This window comes from Colletotrichum scovillei, assembly GCF_011075155.1.
Source record: "Colletotrichum scovillei strain TJNH1 chromosome Unknown Contig00011, whole genome shotgun sequence".
NCBI lineage: Eukaryota > Fungi > Ascomycota > Sordariomycetes > Glomerellales > Glomerellaceae > Colletotrichum > Colletotrichum scovillei.
Genome location: NW_023336269.1, coordinates 2,274,183 through 2,290,562, shown reverse-complemented (window position 1 = coordinate 2,290,562; position 16,380 = coordinate 2,274,183). Strand labels below are relative to the sequence as shown.

The window sequence follows — 16,380 nt, the reverse complement described above, 5'->3', positions numbered from 1 at the left end:
TCCTGGTCGACGCTTGGTTCTCGGATCATTTCTCGACAGGCCCGATTGTCTGCACTGGAAACATCAACGCATTCCTTCCATGCAACGCAATGCTTTTCCAAGCAACGACGGCCAGTGAGTGGACTAGACTCATGAAGCCAGGCTCAGAAACCGCACATCCGCGCTTCTCTCTTTTCTACGGAGATGAGGAACTTCCCGACCTCCAGGAGCCCGTTGAGCATCTATCCATGAATGCCGTGCTGATATCAGCGCTTCTGCGAATCCAAGACCGCCACCGCACTTTTCTCTCTATATGCGACAACGAGACACTATCCAGGAATCATTATGTCCCGTGGAATTGCTTCACGCTCGAGGAGAAGGCCAGGAAAGATGCGAACCTGTTGCTGAAAATCATGGAGGTGTATGGAACGACAATAGAGAAAATCAGCTCCGACTGCCTAGTTACGTGGAACTGGATGGGCATCATGCTGACCACAGACTGCTGTCTTCTCGAAGAAGCAGCAGGAATAAGTGGTGTTGAAGCCGCAAAGAACGCAATCCCTAAAGTCAGGATCTGGTCCCAGACCCCAGCAGCGAGGCGAGCCTGTCTTCACGCGGCACAGGCCTTTAGGGCCACATCTCGGCGACGAACCCAGGACGGTGGATCATTCTCGGCTTCCAAGCATTTGTTCAGTGCTGCCCTTGTCCTGGCGTTGTATCTTCTCGTCTCGCCTTTGGACGAGAATGATAGCAACAGCGGCTGCGCCAAGGGATTTGAGTTGCTCGACGAAGTTGACTGGAAATCTCTTGGCACCGGGGGGCTGTCTAGTGACGTTGACCGGCTATCGAGCAGCGAGACAGGGAACGCAGCTGCGGACTTTATCCGGCTTGGTGGTCCTATATCCATGCGCAACGAAAGGTGCTTGGGTGGGCTTCGTTCCGCGCAACGGGTTCTTCTGGACTTTGCCAGCCTGCTAGACGACATGAAGAAGTGGCGGATAGGAGACTACTCACGTCTTCTTTACGTGCTTTGTGAGAGTCTTGGAGACCTTTGTATTGTTGATGAGCCTTTTGCCAGGGGTGTCGTAGGAACAGTCCAATGACAAAACGGAAGACTACTAAAACACATATAGCTCAGACATACAAATCAAGACTCAAAATACCGTTTCGTGCCTGGTTAGAAATACAGCACCTAAATTGGGTTCCTCAGACAAACCGAAGGGGTTGCTGACGGATACTTGATAGAGATACTCTGTCTTAGCACTGGGTTGTAAGTCAAAGAGTTTGGCCGAATTCTCCGCAATGATGCCCGAGGTATCATCCGTGAGGCGTCATAATAGTCACCATCGATACAGGAGAGATCACTCCAGACCTCCCATCGGGTAAGATCTCTGCCACGGAGATTCGCCGTCTCCGGATGAGGGCTGCGGCAAAACTCCGAATCCGTCTCCAGGCCAGTGGAGCCATCTCATCACCATCGTACAATAGAGGTATAAGAAACAATTCGAAGCATGTCGATTCTACGGTAGGTATGGACAGTTTCAAGTGTTCTTATCAAGAGAATTATTCCCAATATTTACTAATGATTTAATACCACATCTTTATCATTGCACCAAGCAAAAGCCTAACCACCATGGCTTCGGGAAACTACACGATAGACCTGGCGAGGTTTGCAGCTAGCCTCACCTCTAAAGCGCTGCCAAAGAGCCTTTATAGCTCTCTTCCTATTCTCGTGCTTGACATCGTCACAGCCATGCTGACCGGCATGGTTCAACCCGTATACAAGTCTTCGACGGAGGCACTAACAACCATCCACGGCAACGGCGGACCCCAGTCAGTCGCAGCGATAGACGGCTCAGAGACCACAATCTTTGGCGCAATGTACCTCAACGGCATCGCAGCCGGCGCATTCCAAATCGAGCATGTCGTGCTAAACGCGCACCCGTCCTCCTCTGTCCTCCCCGCTCTACTAGTCTACGCCTCCACCCGAAACACAACCACCACTGGCGAGGACTTCCTCACTGCTCTCGCTGCCGGGTACGAAGTCTGCGCACGTATAGGCCTTGCGTCAGGCGCCTCGGTAGAAGACGAGCGCGGCTTCCACAACCCGGCCATCAATGGGCAGCTTGCAGCAGCGGCGGCGGTTGGTAACCTCCTCGGTTGGGATGCCGAGACCATCGCGTCCGCCATGGGGGTGGCGGCGTCAAGCTCGGGCGGGCTCGTAGCTTTCCAGACGACGGATGCCAAGACGAAGCAGATTCACCCGGGCCACGGCGGGCCATTGGGCATCGAGGCTGCGCTCATGGCTCGCGCGGGTGTTACGGGTCCGCCTAACATCTTGGAGAACGACATGGGGTTCCTGCATGCCTTCTCGCCGGAACCGAATGTTACTGCGCTCACGGATCAGCTCGGAAACCGTTGGGACTGCGAGGCGACGACAGCGAAGCACTATCCCATGCATTCGAGATTTCAGACGCTCGTTTCTGGTGTTCAAGACTACAAGAAGAAGGATCCTTGGGACAAGGAAGTGAAAGGTATCACAGCCTACGTCGGTCCTCGTCTCTTGCGAGAAGCGCATCAGATTGCTCATCCGGAGACGTTGGATCAAGCACAGTATAGTGTCTTATTCTGCCTCGCCGCCTCGGTACTGCTGGACTTGAGCAGCCCGTTTGTCTTCGATGATACGCTAGTGGGAGATGAAGCTGTGCAGAAGCTCTCGGGGCAAGTCGTCATGGAGCAAGTCTATGACGACGAGCGGACCGAGGGCGGGTATGTCATAGTGTCATTTTCTGATGATAGCACCGTCAACATCACCGCACCGTACAGTGGATATACTGGGCTATACGCAAATTCTGGCTTCCTTGAGGCCCTGGTGGACAAGTACAACCGTACTACCAAAGCTCTAAGTATTGAGGACGATGCCCAGTCTCTGCGCTCCTTAGTTGAGAATATATGGGTGGAAGCAAACATATCCCGCGTGTATGACGGAATTGTAAAGGTTGGAAAAGGGGCTCGTTTGGAATAGGATAGATTAGTATTTATAAAGCTCACTTGGTATCATAAGTCGGGACTTACACGCTCAACGGTGTGGAGGTAGTTCACTAATATCAGCCTTGAGAGGTTGCAACTTGCAGGAGACATGACGAGTTGAATGCACCCATCTTCAAGTCATATGCTCCGACAATTTACACAGCCGAGATACAATATGACTTATACTGACTGCCACATGACAGCATACACAACTTGGGAATATCTCGACCACGCGGAGCAATAGTCAAAAAGAAGAGACGCATGTGATACCAGGCATTCGCCAGGTGCCACCGGTATGACTATTACTCTAGCTATTCGAGGCAATTACTCCTCCTGCATTACTAAAAACTCGAGCCATTTCGCGAAATTAGAACTTCTGAAATAACATAGGCTTTATTACTCAAAAGGAGCGTCTTTGAACATGGAGGCATAATCCCAGCGCCATCGGTTTACTTATTCTGCTTGAGCGCTTCCGCCTTCTCCTTGTGTATTCTGATAATGTCCTCTAGCTCAGGATCATCCCCAAGTTTCTGGTTCTGCGCCTTGTCACCCTCACGAAGCTGGTCAAAGCTAGCCTTCAGATCTTCACTCGGCACCAGCTTTCTCGACTTAAGTACGAACTTGTCAAGCTTCTTGTTCAGCTCCTGGGTATCGTGTTCATCGAAAGCGTCTGCAATATCCTCAATGATCGTCTGTGCGCTCAAAAGTCAGCATCAAAGTCTCTCAAATAGGTCGATGTGGGACTGACAGGTAGGGATGTATAGGCCTGCGCCGTGAGCTTGGCCTGGTGAGCATAGAGACGACCTGTGGCAAGCTGCTGGATTCCGTCCTTCATCTTTTCGGCCATCTGGTGCTCTTGGTACTCCCTATAAGCCCAAGTAGCAGCCATGATGACGCCCATTGCGATCAGCCCGTACTGCATACAATCGTATTAGATTCCAACCTCAAGGTCACAGGAAAAACCAGACAATGAAAGACTTACAATTCCACTTCTAACCATACCCCTTGCCCCGGCTGCTGTCTCAGCTGCAACCTTCTCTGCATCACTCAGTCCATTTAGTGCGAGCTTCTCTTCGGCTGCAGAAAAGTTTGCAAGCTTCTCTGCATCCCACTCGAGCATGCGCCGTTCGGCAACGGTTGAGATCTCATTGCCAGTCTGCTCATTGAACTTCTTGGCGAGGACCGCGAAAGCTATCTGCTGTCAGTAAATGTAGTTCACTCCGCCTCAGCTTCCAGCAACTTACCCTCCGTGGTGAGCTTTCCGGACGCAGCCTCCCTGAATGCAAGGGCTGCCTCCTCGGCCATGGCCCTATTAACGGCGACTTTTGACGGTAGTTAGCTCATGAGGTTCTTCCCGTAGAATTTTAGTGTATACCTCTAGAATACGATGGACCCAATTTCGCAAATGCTTCCGATTCAAGCTGCAATCCAGCCTCTGTTCATCGTTAGTAGATGCCACTTATATACGTAGAATTGTTCTCACTGATTCTCGATGCATATGAAACTATAATCACTGTCAGGCCCATCCATATAATCCACGTCGTGGAAGATTTAACTCACAGGCTGCCATAGACGCCATGAAGTCTCCCAACCAGATTGCTGCATCAAGAGCGTCCCTCAGTTCCGGATGCTTGATCATGTCCAAGACACCTTTGGGTTTGAGCTCCTCGATTGTCTATCCTTGAACATTAGTTTTCTCCTTTGTCGCTACCAGAATATAGAAGTTGGCTCACCTTTCTGTACTTCTCAGCCTCCTCCTTGGGCAATTCAGCCATTGCCTTATTGAAGAGCTCTTCCATGCTATTCATTCCATTTTTCTTGAGGGTGGCCTCGACCGTCTCCTTGGCAGCACGGCAGAGCTTGAAGAAATTATCCTGGAATCCCTTTACACTAGAAATCAAGACGTCAATAATGCAAACAGCAAGAGGTAGGGGACAAGCCTACTCGTCCTGAATAACCTGAGTATGAACGATCAGGTACAGCGACCGTTCTTTAGCCTCTTCGTAGCCGAGCATGATTGTTGTATGAAAGGCTCTGGGAATGTATTGGTTGAGCTTGAGATCTTGTTCTGCCCAGATCAAATCTTGGTATTAGACATGTTAGCAGCACGATACGGTTTATATAATCTTGATTCGAAGCACGACCGATGCGTCGGCAATCAACGGAGCAATCTTCGAACACGGCGCTTCCAAAGACATCCGTTCTGTGGACTAGTATCCGTGACAGCCCTTTCTCGCGTTGAGTCGTCGGCCACTGCTTTGCGACTGTGAGGCATTGCATGTAAATCGATAGGACATATCCTCACGGGTCACCAGATGGAATGAAATGTTCTGGGCCTATTCAGCCGCTCTGAGCAAAGCAACCCTGGTTTTCAGCTCCTCCACTTTGCCCGACGCGTTCCCATTTTTGATGATTTAGCTAGGTGAAGACTGCGTAAGCCACCTACCATCCCAACTAAGGCGAGCCTCCCGTCGATAGATCAGTGGGACACGACGTTTGGGATGGTTCTAGACTGGAGTCATCCTTGAACGCAAAGAAACCATATGGCAGAACCAAGACCGCGCGGTTCGTTGGCAATAATCCGGGGCCTGGACCCTGGGGCGGGCCGCTCCGCATTGGAATGCCGGGCTCCACTTTGCGGCGGTTCCAGCTTTAAGTGTGGAAAATGGCTCAAAACTCACGATTAAGAAGTCTTCAGCGGGGTAATGCCTCGATACCTAGGCGTTTTTAGGGGTCAAGGTGGCAAAGTCCCTCGAAGTCTAGGGGGCGCTAACTTGTGTCCATAGGAAGTGCCCGCTGGCTTCTCACTAATGCTTAGCGTACCCTCCAGCATCAACGCACAAGCTGTAGCAAACGATCATCCGGATCACCAAAGTGAACGAAGCACGCCCGCTCATGTCCAGAGATCACTTTCAACACAATGTCATTCTCGTCATTGAATCAGCATATAAGAAGCCCCTCGTGATACTGACCACGACAAATTTATGAATGCATTCTATTATGATATCGTGTACTATGGCTATTTGTCTGAGATCGAGATGGCCAGCTGCAGGGTCGTATGAGCAGCAGTGGGATGGATTCTGATCTTCCACTTGACATCTGAAGGGAAATCGTAGACGGTAGAAGGGTCGTTGACAGGTGTGAACCAGTCCCTCTTTGAGGTCGATTCGTTGCCAGTCCAGTACGAGACCTGGTAATAAGGTGCGGTGCCGATCATGAAGACCTGGACGGGTGCGTGGATCTTGACGCCAAACCACTGGCCAGAGGCCGAGTCGTTCCAGTAGCAGGAGCCGTCATTGTAGGAGACGATGCTCGAGGCGGCCTGGGACCAAGAGTAGGTCTCGGTGGAGAATTTGGCGAGTTCTTTGGCCGGAGATTGGTTGATGGTGTCAACTACCGGATCGGCAGGATAGTCCCCTCTCTCGTAACTGAATACGGTCTTGGAGGCGTTGGTGAACTCCATGGAAAAGTCAGGCATGGTGGGCGAATTGAAGAAGGAGTCTTGCTTTGAGTTTCGAAGCGTAGAATGAGGGAAATGTTTTTGAGATCGATCTGAGGATTGAATGAATTATGAGGAAACATGAGTGCCGAATCGCAGGCTATATACAACAAGAAGTGATCATGCAATTGCCGTGTTTCGCTCAATCAACGACTCTTGCTCAGCAACAGACCATCGGTTCCCAGACCATCAACAGACCATCATAGCTCAGCTGACAACAACTCGAAGCTGAAGTCAAAAATGAGTTAGATCGTGCTCATTGCCACGATGCGACTGTGAGTAGCTCGTCCGGTCTGGAACCCGCATGTCGGGCACGGCGATCGGTCTCGAGCTACCTACTGGGGAAAGGCAACATGCCAAAAAGGGATTGAGTTGATCTGCCTGACGAAGGCCGAAATGGGGTGATGCAGCTGGGGCTTCTAGACTGCCGATTGAACAAACTAACTACCCTGGTTGTGTACCAAAATGGCTAGGTCGCCAGCTGAAGAGCATCCAGATCTGGACCCCTTGTCGCGGCTGAGCCGCTACTTCAGTTAGTTGGGAGTATTGGTGACGATAACAGCATGTTGCAGACGGCAGCGCCGGTGATCCGGCTCCTTAAGGACAGGGATATCGGCAATTTGCCCCCCTCACCCCCTTCCCCCTACAGCTACCTTGACATCGTCTATGTAGGTATTGGTAGCGTAAGTGCCTTAGTATGGTGACTTGGCGGAGGCGCTGGCGTTTGGTTTGCTAAGGAGGGCCACTGAGAGCTCTCTAGCAAGCTCTTGATATCCTCACTCCTTCTCTGCTGGCCGTCTTCTGGTGGCTTTGTGTCATGGGTATTGAGGGCAGGCTTCTACCTTATTGGCTGTACGTGGCCGAAAACCAAAAGGTCCATCTTCCAGGTCTCAAGGAGATGGATTCCCCGTGCCTCTTTCGGCACTTTCCCACCATCAACTAGAGCCAGCTGAGGCTACCTGGCGCGAAACAAGATAGTCTCGTGATAGTACCCTGGCCAACTGTTCGAGCGTTTTGGAGCGAGCCATGGAATATCAGCTTGCCGCCGAAACTTTAGGTCACAATCGAGCGGACGTTGTTCTCAACTGGTCGAAACGCGCATGTAAGAGCTGAACCAATGTTTAGACCTGAGAGGACTTCGTTGGTCTGGACTGTCATGGACCTTTCGTCCAATATTGGACGTTCGTCGACATATCTAGCTAACTGATCGCTGTCAGATCTGCCTCGAAAGCATTCCCACGTTTATTCGCATCTTAGAAACTTCATTTCTGTGGCCAGTGTTCGAGTTGCATACTTTCTCTCTCCATCTGACTAGGGCATCAAGATCAATTGCCAACATGGTAAACAAGGAGAAAGCCGTCAAGCGCTGCGAGACCTTGATCACGCACACTCGGCTGCTGCAACAAACGTACGTCCCCTTTCCTTCTTCTTAAGACGCATTGAGTCGAGATTGACGAGAAAAAGAACGGAGAAATATCAGGGAGAGTTTGCGGCGAATGCCAAACAGGCTTACGCGAGTACACAGGCTGCGCTCAAGAAAGCAGGTCTCTCCAGTATCGATGATCTGGTGAAACAAGTCACTGCTGAACTTCCAAAGAAGGAAGCGGATACTTTCCTGGCGGTATATCAGCGCTATATCACAAGCCGCGTTGGTCTCCAGAAAATTCTGACACTCAATCTTACCAGGAGCTCGACAAGATGAAGCCAACCGATGGCATGATAAACCTGCTCACTGGAGGAGCTAAAGAGTTCATTGACATTGGAATCTACCTCAGCAAGACTGTTTCCTCATTCCTTGCTTGTAAGTCTCAAATCTCTGTTGATAATTGGTGATCGCAAAGGCAAATCTAACGGCGTCACAGTACACTATGTATCCCAAATAAGTATACAGAAAGAGCCGACGACCGAAAGAGGTGCCGCAAGACTAACGCTCCCATAGAGAAGGGGTTGGCTTTGGAGTCCAAAGCGTTCACCAGGATTGGCCACGCATACGCCAGGAGTGAGGCATCCGAGACGAAAGCCCTGAAACATCATACCTGAGCTGACACCTGTGAAGCGATTGCGCAACGAGCCGTGGCTCTGGAGGCATCCCAAGCCGCGCTGGCGGCTTCAAACAGTCAGATGTCCGCAAGTGGTAAGTAAATACAACCAAAATCGGCTCACAAATAGACTTAACTCGGAGGAATAGAGATTGCAAAATTGACTGAGAAGTTCAAGATTGGGACTGCGGAGGAGATCCCAATCATTGAAGAACAGGGCGGGATCGCACTTACCTCTGAGGAAATTGTTGCGCAAGACGCCTTAAGTGTTGTACGGGCAGGCATGTTGGAGGAAGAGATCATCGGGGCCGAGGCGATTGCTGCAGCTCGAGGGCTTGCGCGAGCTGGCATCGTAAGTTTGTGTGAATGGGCGCGTATTCATATGGCTATGTGCTAACCATATGATGATTGACAGTATGGACTCATCGCAGCGGTGGTTATCTTTGGGGTGAGCATTACAAGTCCTTCCACCATTGTCCACATGCTGACCTTGTTTTCCACAGGCCATGGAACTATTTTCCAGTCTCAGAGAAGACGCGCAGGCTGCGAAACTCAAGGCAATCATTGACAAGACTTCGACTGCTCGGCTCTACGTCCAAGTCGAAGAAAAGACTGCAGTGGCGTATTCGTCTCTAAATGTACGGCTCGATAAGAAGTTTTCCCCTGTGAGACAGGTGACTAGAACTGACACAAGAATAGGCTGAGATTGAGAACATTGCGGAAGCATACGTTGACAGGGAGACCAAACCGCAAAAGTTCCAGAAAGCACTCGATCGATTCACAAAGTCGGCCGGCAATTTGCTGCCGAACGTAGATGAGGTCTACGCCCAGCTCTTCGAGGGTGATGCGCAGGGAGGGTCATGGGTTGGGGATGACCCATCTCTGGAGCAGATGAAGAGTATGCATGATGACGAGATCAGGGTCCGTAATAGTTAGTTTCGGATATCAAAGTGAGCATAAATCTATTCGATCATCATGGCATGACAGTACTCGGTGTAAAGCTTGGCATATATGTACGGAGTAGCCGTGACAGAAACTCCAGCAAGAAAAGGCTGCAGAGTTTGAAGAAGTCCCCTGCTCAACGATTCATCTCTCTTGTGTACCAAAGAAAGGTCGTGCTCTCTCAGTGATGCAGAAATCACAACACGGAGGGAGGCCCTTCCCCCAGAGTGCCTACCTGAACTACATAACCAATCTTCACCAAAAACAAAATGATAATTTACATGCAACACCAGGCATTCGCCAGTCGTCACCGACCTGACTACTACTCTGGCCCTCACTGGCTTGTCTATGGGAGAGCGGACGGGATCCCGAATTCTCCAGTGGGTATGGTCGCATGTGGCGGTCTTAGGGTTGAGGACGGCTCATGTGTGCGTGAGCGACTTGGGCGTCCTCGGTTTGGGTCGAAGGTGAGTAATACCTAGGCCAATATAACTCTCTCTTCGGCGTAGGATTTCATGTCTCGGTCGTACCGGCAAGCTGGTGACCTTACCTTGTTAACCGACACAGTTGTGGAAATCGATATCCCGAAGGAATTGTGACCCCCTCCCACTACGCTCGGAAGCCACTGGCTCCGGACCCAGCCCAGCGGGAATTGGATGAGCTCCAGCTCTTCTCAAGCCAGAGGAGCCAATAGGTACGTGGGTGTCTCTTTCCCAGATCATAATGGAGACTCTGTGGATAGGGCGTCAGATTCTTGTCGGTGAAGGACGGATCCACCGGTCTAGCGTCGTCGTCATCTCGGTATCAACCGAGCCGGCACCACAGGGTCTTGCTGAGGGAGCACTGAAGAACATCCCTCTGATTCCATTCCTAAGTCTGACTGTATTCAGATTCCCGGCTGTTTCCCCCGGGTCCGATAAGCACTATGCTTATGAAGCTTGGCCATAGTAGTTTGTGTAATCTACTAGCTGAGTGAGCAAGACGTTTGGCGTCCACAGCGCCGTGTACTAGCTTCAGCCAATAACCCAAAGATCCGAACAAGGACCCAGATACTTAGCATTCACAGCAGGGTCGAGTCCACATCTCGTAGACAGCTGCTACGGAGTCTTGACTTTGGGTTGTTAGCAAAGGTGCCCATACCGCAGGTGAAAGCTGCCAATAATCAGAGCTCATGAAAATAACAATTTCCGCCGGCGCCGTGCGAAAGGAGACAACAACATATGAACAGCAATCCTGTCCAACATCAAAGGCGCCTGTCCAGGCCCACGTGGTCGCATCCCATCTAACCCGGAGCGACACTGATCCGCGAGGCGTAGATCAGGGAGACAAGACCGACCGGCCGGGTTACGACCCTGCTGGACATCCTTCGGTGCAAGGGTATGTGAGGAAACAAAATGGAATTCATTTCTTGTCAAACAACTTTTCTTGGGATGAATAAACAGACAACGCAGGCATCTAGTCTGTCTTCTTCCCCCGTTATTTTTAGGTTGGGACGACAAGGACAACAAGCGCCGGAGGGAGATGGAGGTCGGTTTGGCGGGTGCACGTTGCACAGCCGACATGTGGGTCCCGGGTAGCGGTCTCCGAGAAGCGCAGTAGCGAATGAAAAGGCATCTCCAGTGGCGCTACTCAGGGCTGAGCCTATGCGTGATTGGATCAGAGACCCGCGGCCGCAGGAAACATTTCTCCCGCCGCCCCAAAAACAAACGCCGACCGGGATTACCAATTCAAACATTCCCCATCCTCCCATCCTGCTTCTCCAACCTCGTGGCAGATGTACATAGTCCAACGACCCAACTCCGCGCTAGTGCTGACAAGTTGACAACGAAGGAAAGAAAGAATTCTAAGCCCTGCACTCCGAACTGGCCCACGCCCTGTCACTTCTTACCGGACTACACTGTTCCCGAGGAGGAACTTTGTGAGCCATGGCACGTGGCAGCCGTGTCTGTCCGTTTTGGTCTGGGTCTTGTCATCTTGAAAGGCTACCTTGGCTAGGCTAGCAAGTGAGTTGGTTTTTTTGCTGCGGACAGGATGTGAGTTGAGCCGAACGTTGGTCGAGTGCTAAGCCTAGCCATCTTCCAAGACCATGCGGGATGGCTTTTTGGTCGACGATGGATGGGACCTTGAGGTTGGATGCCATCCCAAATTAGACTACGCACACCAAATCTGAATTGTTCACGTTCATCCTATTTCAATAGATGGGATGCCAGTATATAACTAGACATCAAACCCCGCTCTGATGATGGCTTCTTCTCTTGCGTCTCATCACACAGTGAACGCTTAATAACATCATCTCATCTTTCCTTGAGTCTTCTCTACTTTGTCTCCTTTCCCACTTTGACTAGCATTGTTTCGGCATCGTCATCTCCAGCAAGCATTCAAAGCAACAACAACACATTCAAAATGTACTTCACAACCAGCTCCGTCGCCCTCACCCTGGCCCTCGCCTCCTCGGCCCTCGCAGCCCCCTACAGCAGCCAGACGACCTCCGCTCCCGCTCCCACTTCCACTCTATCCCTCACCCAGCAGCTCTTCCTCGCCGACACGTAAGTCCCTGACCCTCATCCCCACCCTCCCTCCACTCTCCCCAACATACTAACAACTCGAAACAGCGCCGCAGACCGCTTCAAGCTCCTCCCCGACGACAAGCAGTTCGTCTTCGACTTCAACCAACCCCAACAAAACCCCGGCAAAGGAGGCGAACTCGTCGCCGCCAACCGCAAGACCTTCCCCGCCCTAGTCGGCACCGGCGCCGGCATGGCCGTGGGCCGCGTCGGCCCCTGCGGCATGAACACCCTCCACGTCCACCCCCGCTCCTCCGAGCTCCAGATCGTCGTCAAGGGCCGCCTCATCACCGAAATGACGCCCGAGAACGGCGTCGTCCTCGCCGCCGACGGAAAGACCCGCCGCGCCATCCGCACCGAGCTGGGACCCTTCCAGATGACACCCTTCTACCAGGGCTCTCTGCACACGCAGTTCAACCCGGACTGCGGCGACGCCGTCTTCGTGGCGAGCTTCGCGTCTGAGGATTTCGGCACCGGACAGGTTGCGGATAGCACCTTTGCCTTGACGGACGATGTCATCGCTGCTACCTTTGGGCAGAGCATTGCTGGTGCGGATATCGATCGCGTGCGCAAGGCTATTCCCGCTAGCATTGCGCTTGGGGTTGACGAGTGCTTGAAGAAGTGCAACATCCAGAAGCGTGCTTTGTAAGCTGGTAGGAGAAGCACTTGGGGGATATTTAATGGTGTTGGCGAGTGAGCGTTGTTGATTGCTGTAGAGAGCGTGGCATCTTGCATCTGGCAAGCGAGCATTTGGTTTGGTATTCGGATTATTGCATGGACTTTGAGCGTTTTGCTTTGGAATTCTTTCTCATTCTGTTTGCCCCCCCTTCATCCCCTTTAGCTAGCATTTGCGGTTTTGTTTTCGTTCGTTGTATCTAGATTTGGTGAGCAGCTCATAAGAAATACGTAGCATCGTGGAAAAAATGAAATACCCTGTATATACGCGGCTGACTTGTTGCAACTCTTCTCAAGCCTTAAGATAGCCAACTAACATCGATCATATACTGAGATATTATCATCCACGTCATACCTCGTGACACCGTGCAATCTCGCTGCTGTCATGCTCTAGCAAGCGTTGTAGTCAGGGCGGCTTGCTGCTCCTGCGTCGCCTCGAGAGGGTACTCTGTTACCGGCAACTGGAGGATGGCGAATGCTGGGACAGACACATAGGAACGATGACGTGAAAATCGGATCAAGGCATTAAGACATCATTGAGCATGAACGTTCGTTGATTGGTTGGACCGGACCGTATAGCAAGTGACAGGCCCAATAACCCCTGATCAAGGTCTGGACTACCCTAGAACAAACATCAACAGACGCTCGACAAGCCATCATGTCTTGTCCACATACCATTCCACATCACCTCCCGTTGCTCTCGGGCAATGCTCATCCACGCGGTCTCCAAGCACGTTCTCACATAATACAGTTCCCCTCATGGAATAAGATTTTCCGGTCCTAGATACCCCGCTTCCCCTCCATGTCATGACCGATGTTCCATTTCACATAAAAGCTTCCTCCACATGTTCCTCGAATAATATAATATAAGATCAAAATAATACGTGCGTAAATGGGTATAGATGAGAAGCAAGCCGATCCGAAAATATGTAAATGCTCCTCGTCAGAGGAGCCGAGTAGAAGATACCCGAAAGAAAGCTTTGCCTGCTCGTGTGGTCAACACGAGAATGCTAAGACAATAAACACTAGACTGTCGCGATAGTATCGCAGGGATTCGATGTATACGTCCAGATAAGTTGTTATGGATGAAAGTGCCATGTGTTACCGGCGTGTATGCAAAATTTGCCGCATGGTCGTAAGCAGCGGGTCGAAACGAAGAAGTGCCAGCAGCGCAAAAGGTACGTGGCAAGCGAGCTTGCCCAAGGGGTGGGAAGGGTACATCCGACCGAGCGGGCTGGTTCCGAGACAATCGAGGTCGGCTGGTGGCAGCAAAAGGACGGCGCTGCGTCGTGTTGACAAGCATGGACTTGGAAGCGAAGAACGGGCTGCTGCTGCTGGCTATGGCGAAAGAAAGAATACGACTATCAACTGAGCACACTCAGTAGAGGAACGTAGCTGCAACGAAGGCGATGACGAGGCCCGCAATGGCCCCACCGCCTTGCCTAACACCTTCGTTCTCCTTGGAGGTCGTGGCGGGCGCTGATTCTTCCGTTTCTGTGGCGGTGGCGGGCTTGGAAGTCGTGCTGTCAGAGTCGGAGGACGTGGTTGTCGAATTATCGTTCTCGTGGAACATGCCGGCCATGACACTGGGGGCACTTGACGTGGTCGAGGAGGCGGAGGTAGCTGCGCTGGAATCCTTGGAGCTGGAACTCTTGACGGCCTTGGAGGAAGGCGCAGCGGAAGAGGACGAGGGGGGCGTCGGGGTCGGTGTAGGCGTAGGAGTAGGAGTAGGCGTGGGAGTCGGGGTGGGAGTGGGCGAGGGAGCAGCGGAAGACTTGGCGACCTTGATTTCAACCTTGGTATCCTTCTCATTAGAGTCATCAGAGTCGCTTCCTCCGGAACCGTCAAGAGGGAAGACGATGATGCGACCCTTCTTTCCCTTGGGGACAGTGACAACGCAGTACTTGGCATTGCCAGCGCCGGTGCCGGCTTGGTTACTGGTCACCTCCCCAACAGCATTGGCAGAGGGGTCAATGGAGCAAGGAGTGCCATTGCAGCCGCCATCAGGGCACTCGATCCTGACTCCGTAGGTAGGCTTCGTGTTTTTGAGCGCGGAACCCTCCCAGATGGGGTTGTAACCGAGAGTGACGAAAGTTCGGCCCTGACCGTCTTGGTTGGCTCCCGCGACGTAGGCAGCCCAGTTACCAACTGCTTTTGAGGAGTCGCCCCAGATACAACCCTCATCCGTAACTCCAGGCGGGTTAATGTAGTAGCTAGACACCATTAGTCTCTTCATTTTGACCTATGTTCGAGACAGCGAACTCACTGAGCACTGGTGCTGCACCAGTAACTAGGGTCGGGAACAGCAAGGGTGATGGATTTGTCAATGACACTGGGAATGAGCATAGCCTCGTTGCCCGGCAGAACAGTTTGGCAGAAGGACAAAGTCTTGCCACATTTGTTGTAAACCTCAACAGTACCTGCTCCATCAACGCAGTAGGGAGAGCCCTTGATGGGCTTTGAGGCCTTGCCATCAGAACCACAGTACAAGCCACCGTTCTGAGCTGATTAGCCTGCGAGCTGCAGTGCGAGAAGTCGGGGGGATTCTTACCATGGACGACGGGTACGTGTAGGTCGAATCGGGCTCCCATTGCGCCATGACTTTGCCGGCTTTGCAGGCAATAGGGCAGTAACTTCCTTCAACACAGGCTTGATCGGGGCTCATAGCAAAGCCGTTGTTCATGGCACCGGGGACCTTGACCAGATCGCCATCGCTAGGCAAACTGCAAATGGCCTTGCCATCAGAAGTTCTCTTGATGACATCCCTCTCGGCAAGCGTCTCGATCTCCTCGTTGGGGCCCAGGCCGGACTTCAACTTGTGAAGGTGTCGGTGAGTTCCATCATGAGCCTCGGCGGGTTGGGCAGAGAGCAGGACCAAAGCCGAGCCCACGGCAGCCTTAATGGTAGAGAGCTTCATCTCGGAAGCGGGGTTTCGACAAGAGTCGATGTGGTTTCCTCCAAAGACAATTCAGAAACAGGATCTGATTCCTGGTGGTCGGCGCGTCGCGCAACGTGGTGACAACGGCGGTCGGATTTTGGCGTCCGGATTCAATGCTACAACATGGAAAGGCGAATTGGAATTGCAACAGCGCGTGAGCTTGTTGGATTCGTAAAGAACGTGATGTCTTCGAAAGCGAATGACTAGACAGCGAATGTCGGTGTAAAGAGCGGAACGTCTCAAAGCAGAGACTGGGCAAGGCGTAAGGATGCGGTGCAAGGACAAGAGAAAGAAAGAGGAGAATGAACGAGGGTGGAGGTGGCAGGATGGGTCGACGATAAAATGAGAGAGAGCAGCAAGGTATCCGGGGTGGGAATCGTTCAGCCTACTGGGCAAGCCGCAAAAGGCAGAAAGGTGCGTTGACAGAACCTTGCGCGCGATCCTCACCCTGTTGGCCATAACGGGGGGAAACTCGAGGGGGACCTGGGTGGACCAGGGCCCTTTGAGGGGCAGGCGCAAGGATTCTGGCTGGTCATGGCGACATTAGGCAATGGGCAAGCGGTGATGCTTGGCTAAGCCGGGGGGCGGTTGAGGCGGACAAGCGTCGATGCGACGAGCTTGATGAGAATCGCGCAGTTGGAACTCGGAAGAGTCGAAGACTGGCCGGGGGTTAAGGAGACGCAAGGATTCGAGGCCCGGGGGGAAATGAAAATG

The 16,380-nt window shown here is 52.1% G+C and overlaps 6 protein-coding genes across 6 annotated transcripts; 3 read left to right on the top strand and 3 right to left on the bottom strand.

Moving 5' to 3' along the window:
* Positions 1-1,612: 1,612 nt before the first annotated feature.
* On the top strand, positions 1,613-3,004 carry HER10_EVM0010122 (uncharacterized protein; the record flags this gene model as incomplete). Its single annotated transcript, XM_035479591.1, has 2 exons — positions 1,613-1,647; positions 1,696-3,004. 2 exons carry the CDS (start codon positions 1,613-1,615, stop codon positions 3,002-3,004), a joined length of 1,344 nt encoding a protein of 447 aa, XP_035327213.1.
* A 454-nt stretch (positions 3,005-3,458) lies between these two features.
* Positions 3,459-5,024, bottom strand: HER10_EVM0005212 (NPP1 domain-containing protein; the record flags this gene model as incomplete). The annotated part of the gene is made up of 7 exons (XM_035474834.1): positions 3,459-3,701; positions 3,758-3,925; positions 3,992-4,200; positions 4,254-4,331; positions 4,570-4,684; positions 4,743-4,899; positions 4,954-5,024. The coding sequence occupies 7 exons, from the start codon at positions 5,022-5,024 to the stop codon at positions 3,459-3,461; spliced, it is 1,041 nt and encodes a 346-aa protein (XP_035326843.1).
* A 990-nt stretch (positions 5,025-6,014) lies between these two features.
* HER10_EVM0009204 (uncharacterized protein) lies at positions 6,015-6,553 on the bottom strand. Its single transcript, XM_035478699.1, has one exon. The coding sequence runs from the start codon at positions 6,485-6,487 to the stop codon at positions 6,029-6,031; it is 459 nt and encodes a 152-aa protein (XP_035327132.1). The 5' UTR covers positions 6,488-6,553; the 3' UTR covers positions 6,015-6,028.
* Positions 6,554-7,845: 1,292 nt separating this feature from the next.
* On the top strand, positions 7,846-9,483 carry HER10_EVM0011543 (uncharacterized protein; the record flags this gene model as incomplete). The annotated part of the gene is made up of 7 exons (XM_035480972.1): positions 7,846-7,916; positions 7,973-8,129; positions 8,195-8,309; positions 8,565-8,642; positions 8,697-8,899; positions 9,051-9,185; positions 9,247-9,483. The coding sequence occupies 7 exons, from the start codon at positions 7,846-7,848 to the stop codon at positions 9,481-9,483; spliced, it is 996 nt and encodes a 331-aa protein (XP_035327317.1).
* Positions 9,484-11,258: 1,775 nt separating this feature from the next.
* On the top strand, positions 11,259-12,876 carry HER10_EVM0004652 (cupin). The gene is made up of 2 exons (XM_035474288.1): positions 11,259-12,035; positions 12,102-12,876. Exons 1-2 carry the CDS (start codon positions 11,893-11,895, stop codon positions 12,700-12,702), a joined length of 744 nt encoding a protein of 247 aa, XP_035326801.1. The 5' UTR covers positions 11,259-11,892; the 3' UTR covers positions 12,703-12,876.
* A 462-nt stretch (positions 12,877-13,338) lies between these two features.
* On the bottom strand, positions 13,339-16,272 carry HER10_EVM0003255 (beta-glucosidase). Its single transcript, XM_035472939.1, has 3 exons — positions 15,280-16,272; positions 14,995-15,227; positions 13,339-14,941 (listed from the first exon to the last, which is right to left on the bottom strand). The coding sequence occupies exons 1-3, from the start codon at positions 15,643-15,645 to the stop codon at positions 14,107-14,109; spliced, it is 1,434 nt and encodes a 477-aa protein (XP_035326684.1). The 5' UTR covers positions 15,646-16,272; the 3' UTR covers positions 13,339-14,106.
* Positions 16,273-16,380: the final 108 nt, after the last annotated feature.

What these genes read in the sequence shown, in the direction of transcription:
- HER10_EVM0009204 (XM_035478699.1), bottom strand. Translation starts at nt 6,487, where the DNA reads ATGCCTGACTTTTCCATGGAGTTCACCAACGCCTCCAAGACCGTATTC.
- HER10_EVM0004652 (XM_035474288.1), top strand. Translation starts at nt 11,893, where the DNA reads ATGTACTTCACAACCAGCTCCGTCGCCCTCACCCTGGCCCTCGCCTCC. An exon ending in CAGCTCTTCCTCGCCGACAC is followed by an intron (nt 12,036 to 12,101) that starts GTAAGTCCCTGA and finishes AACTCGAAACAG; the next exon opens with CGCCGCAGACCGCTTCAAGC.
- HER10_EVM0003255 (XM_035472939.1), bottom strand. Translation starts at nt 15,645, where the DNA reads ATGAAGCTCTCTACCATTAAGGCTGCCGTGGGCTCGGCTTTGGTCCTG. An exon ending in ACACGTACCCGTCGTCCATG is followed by an intron (nt 15,228 to 15,279) that starts GTAAGAATCCCC and finishes TAATCAGCTCAG; the next exon opens with AACGGTGGCTTGTACTGTGG. An exon ending in TGGTGCAGCACCAGTGCTCA is followed by an intron (nt 14,942 to 14,994) that starts GTGAGTTCGCTG and finishes AATGGTGTCTAG; the next exon opens with CTACTACATTAACCCGCCTG.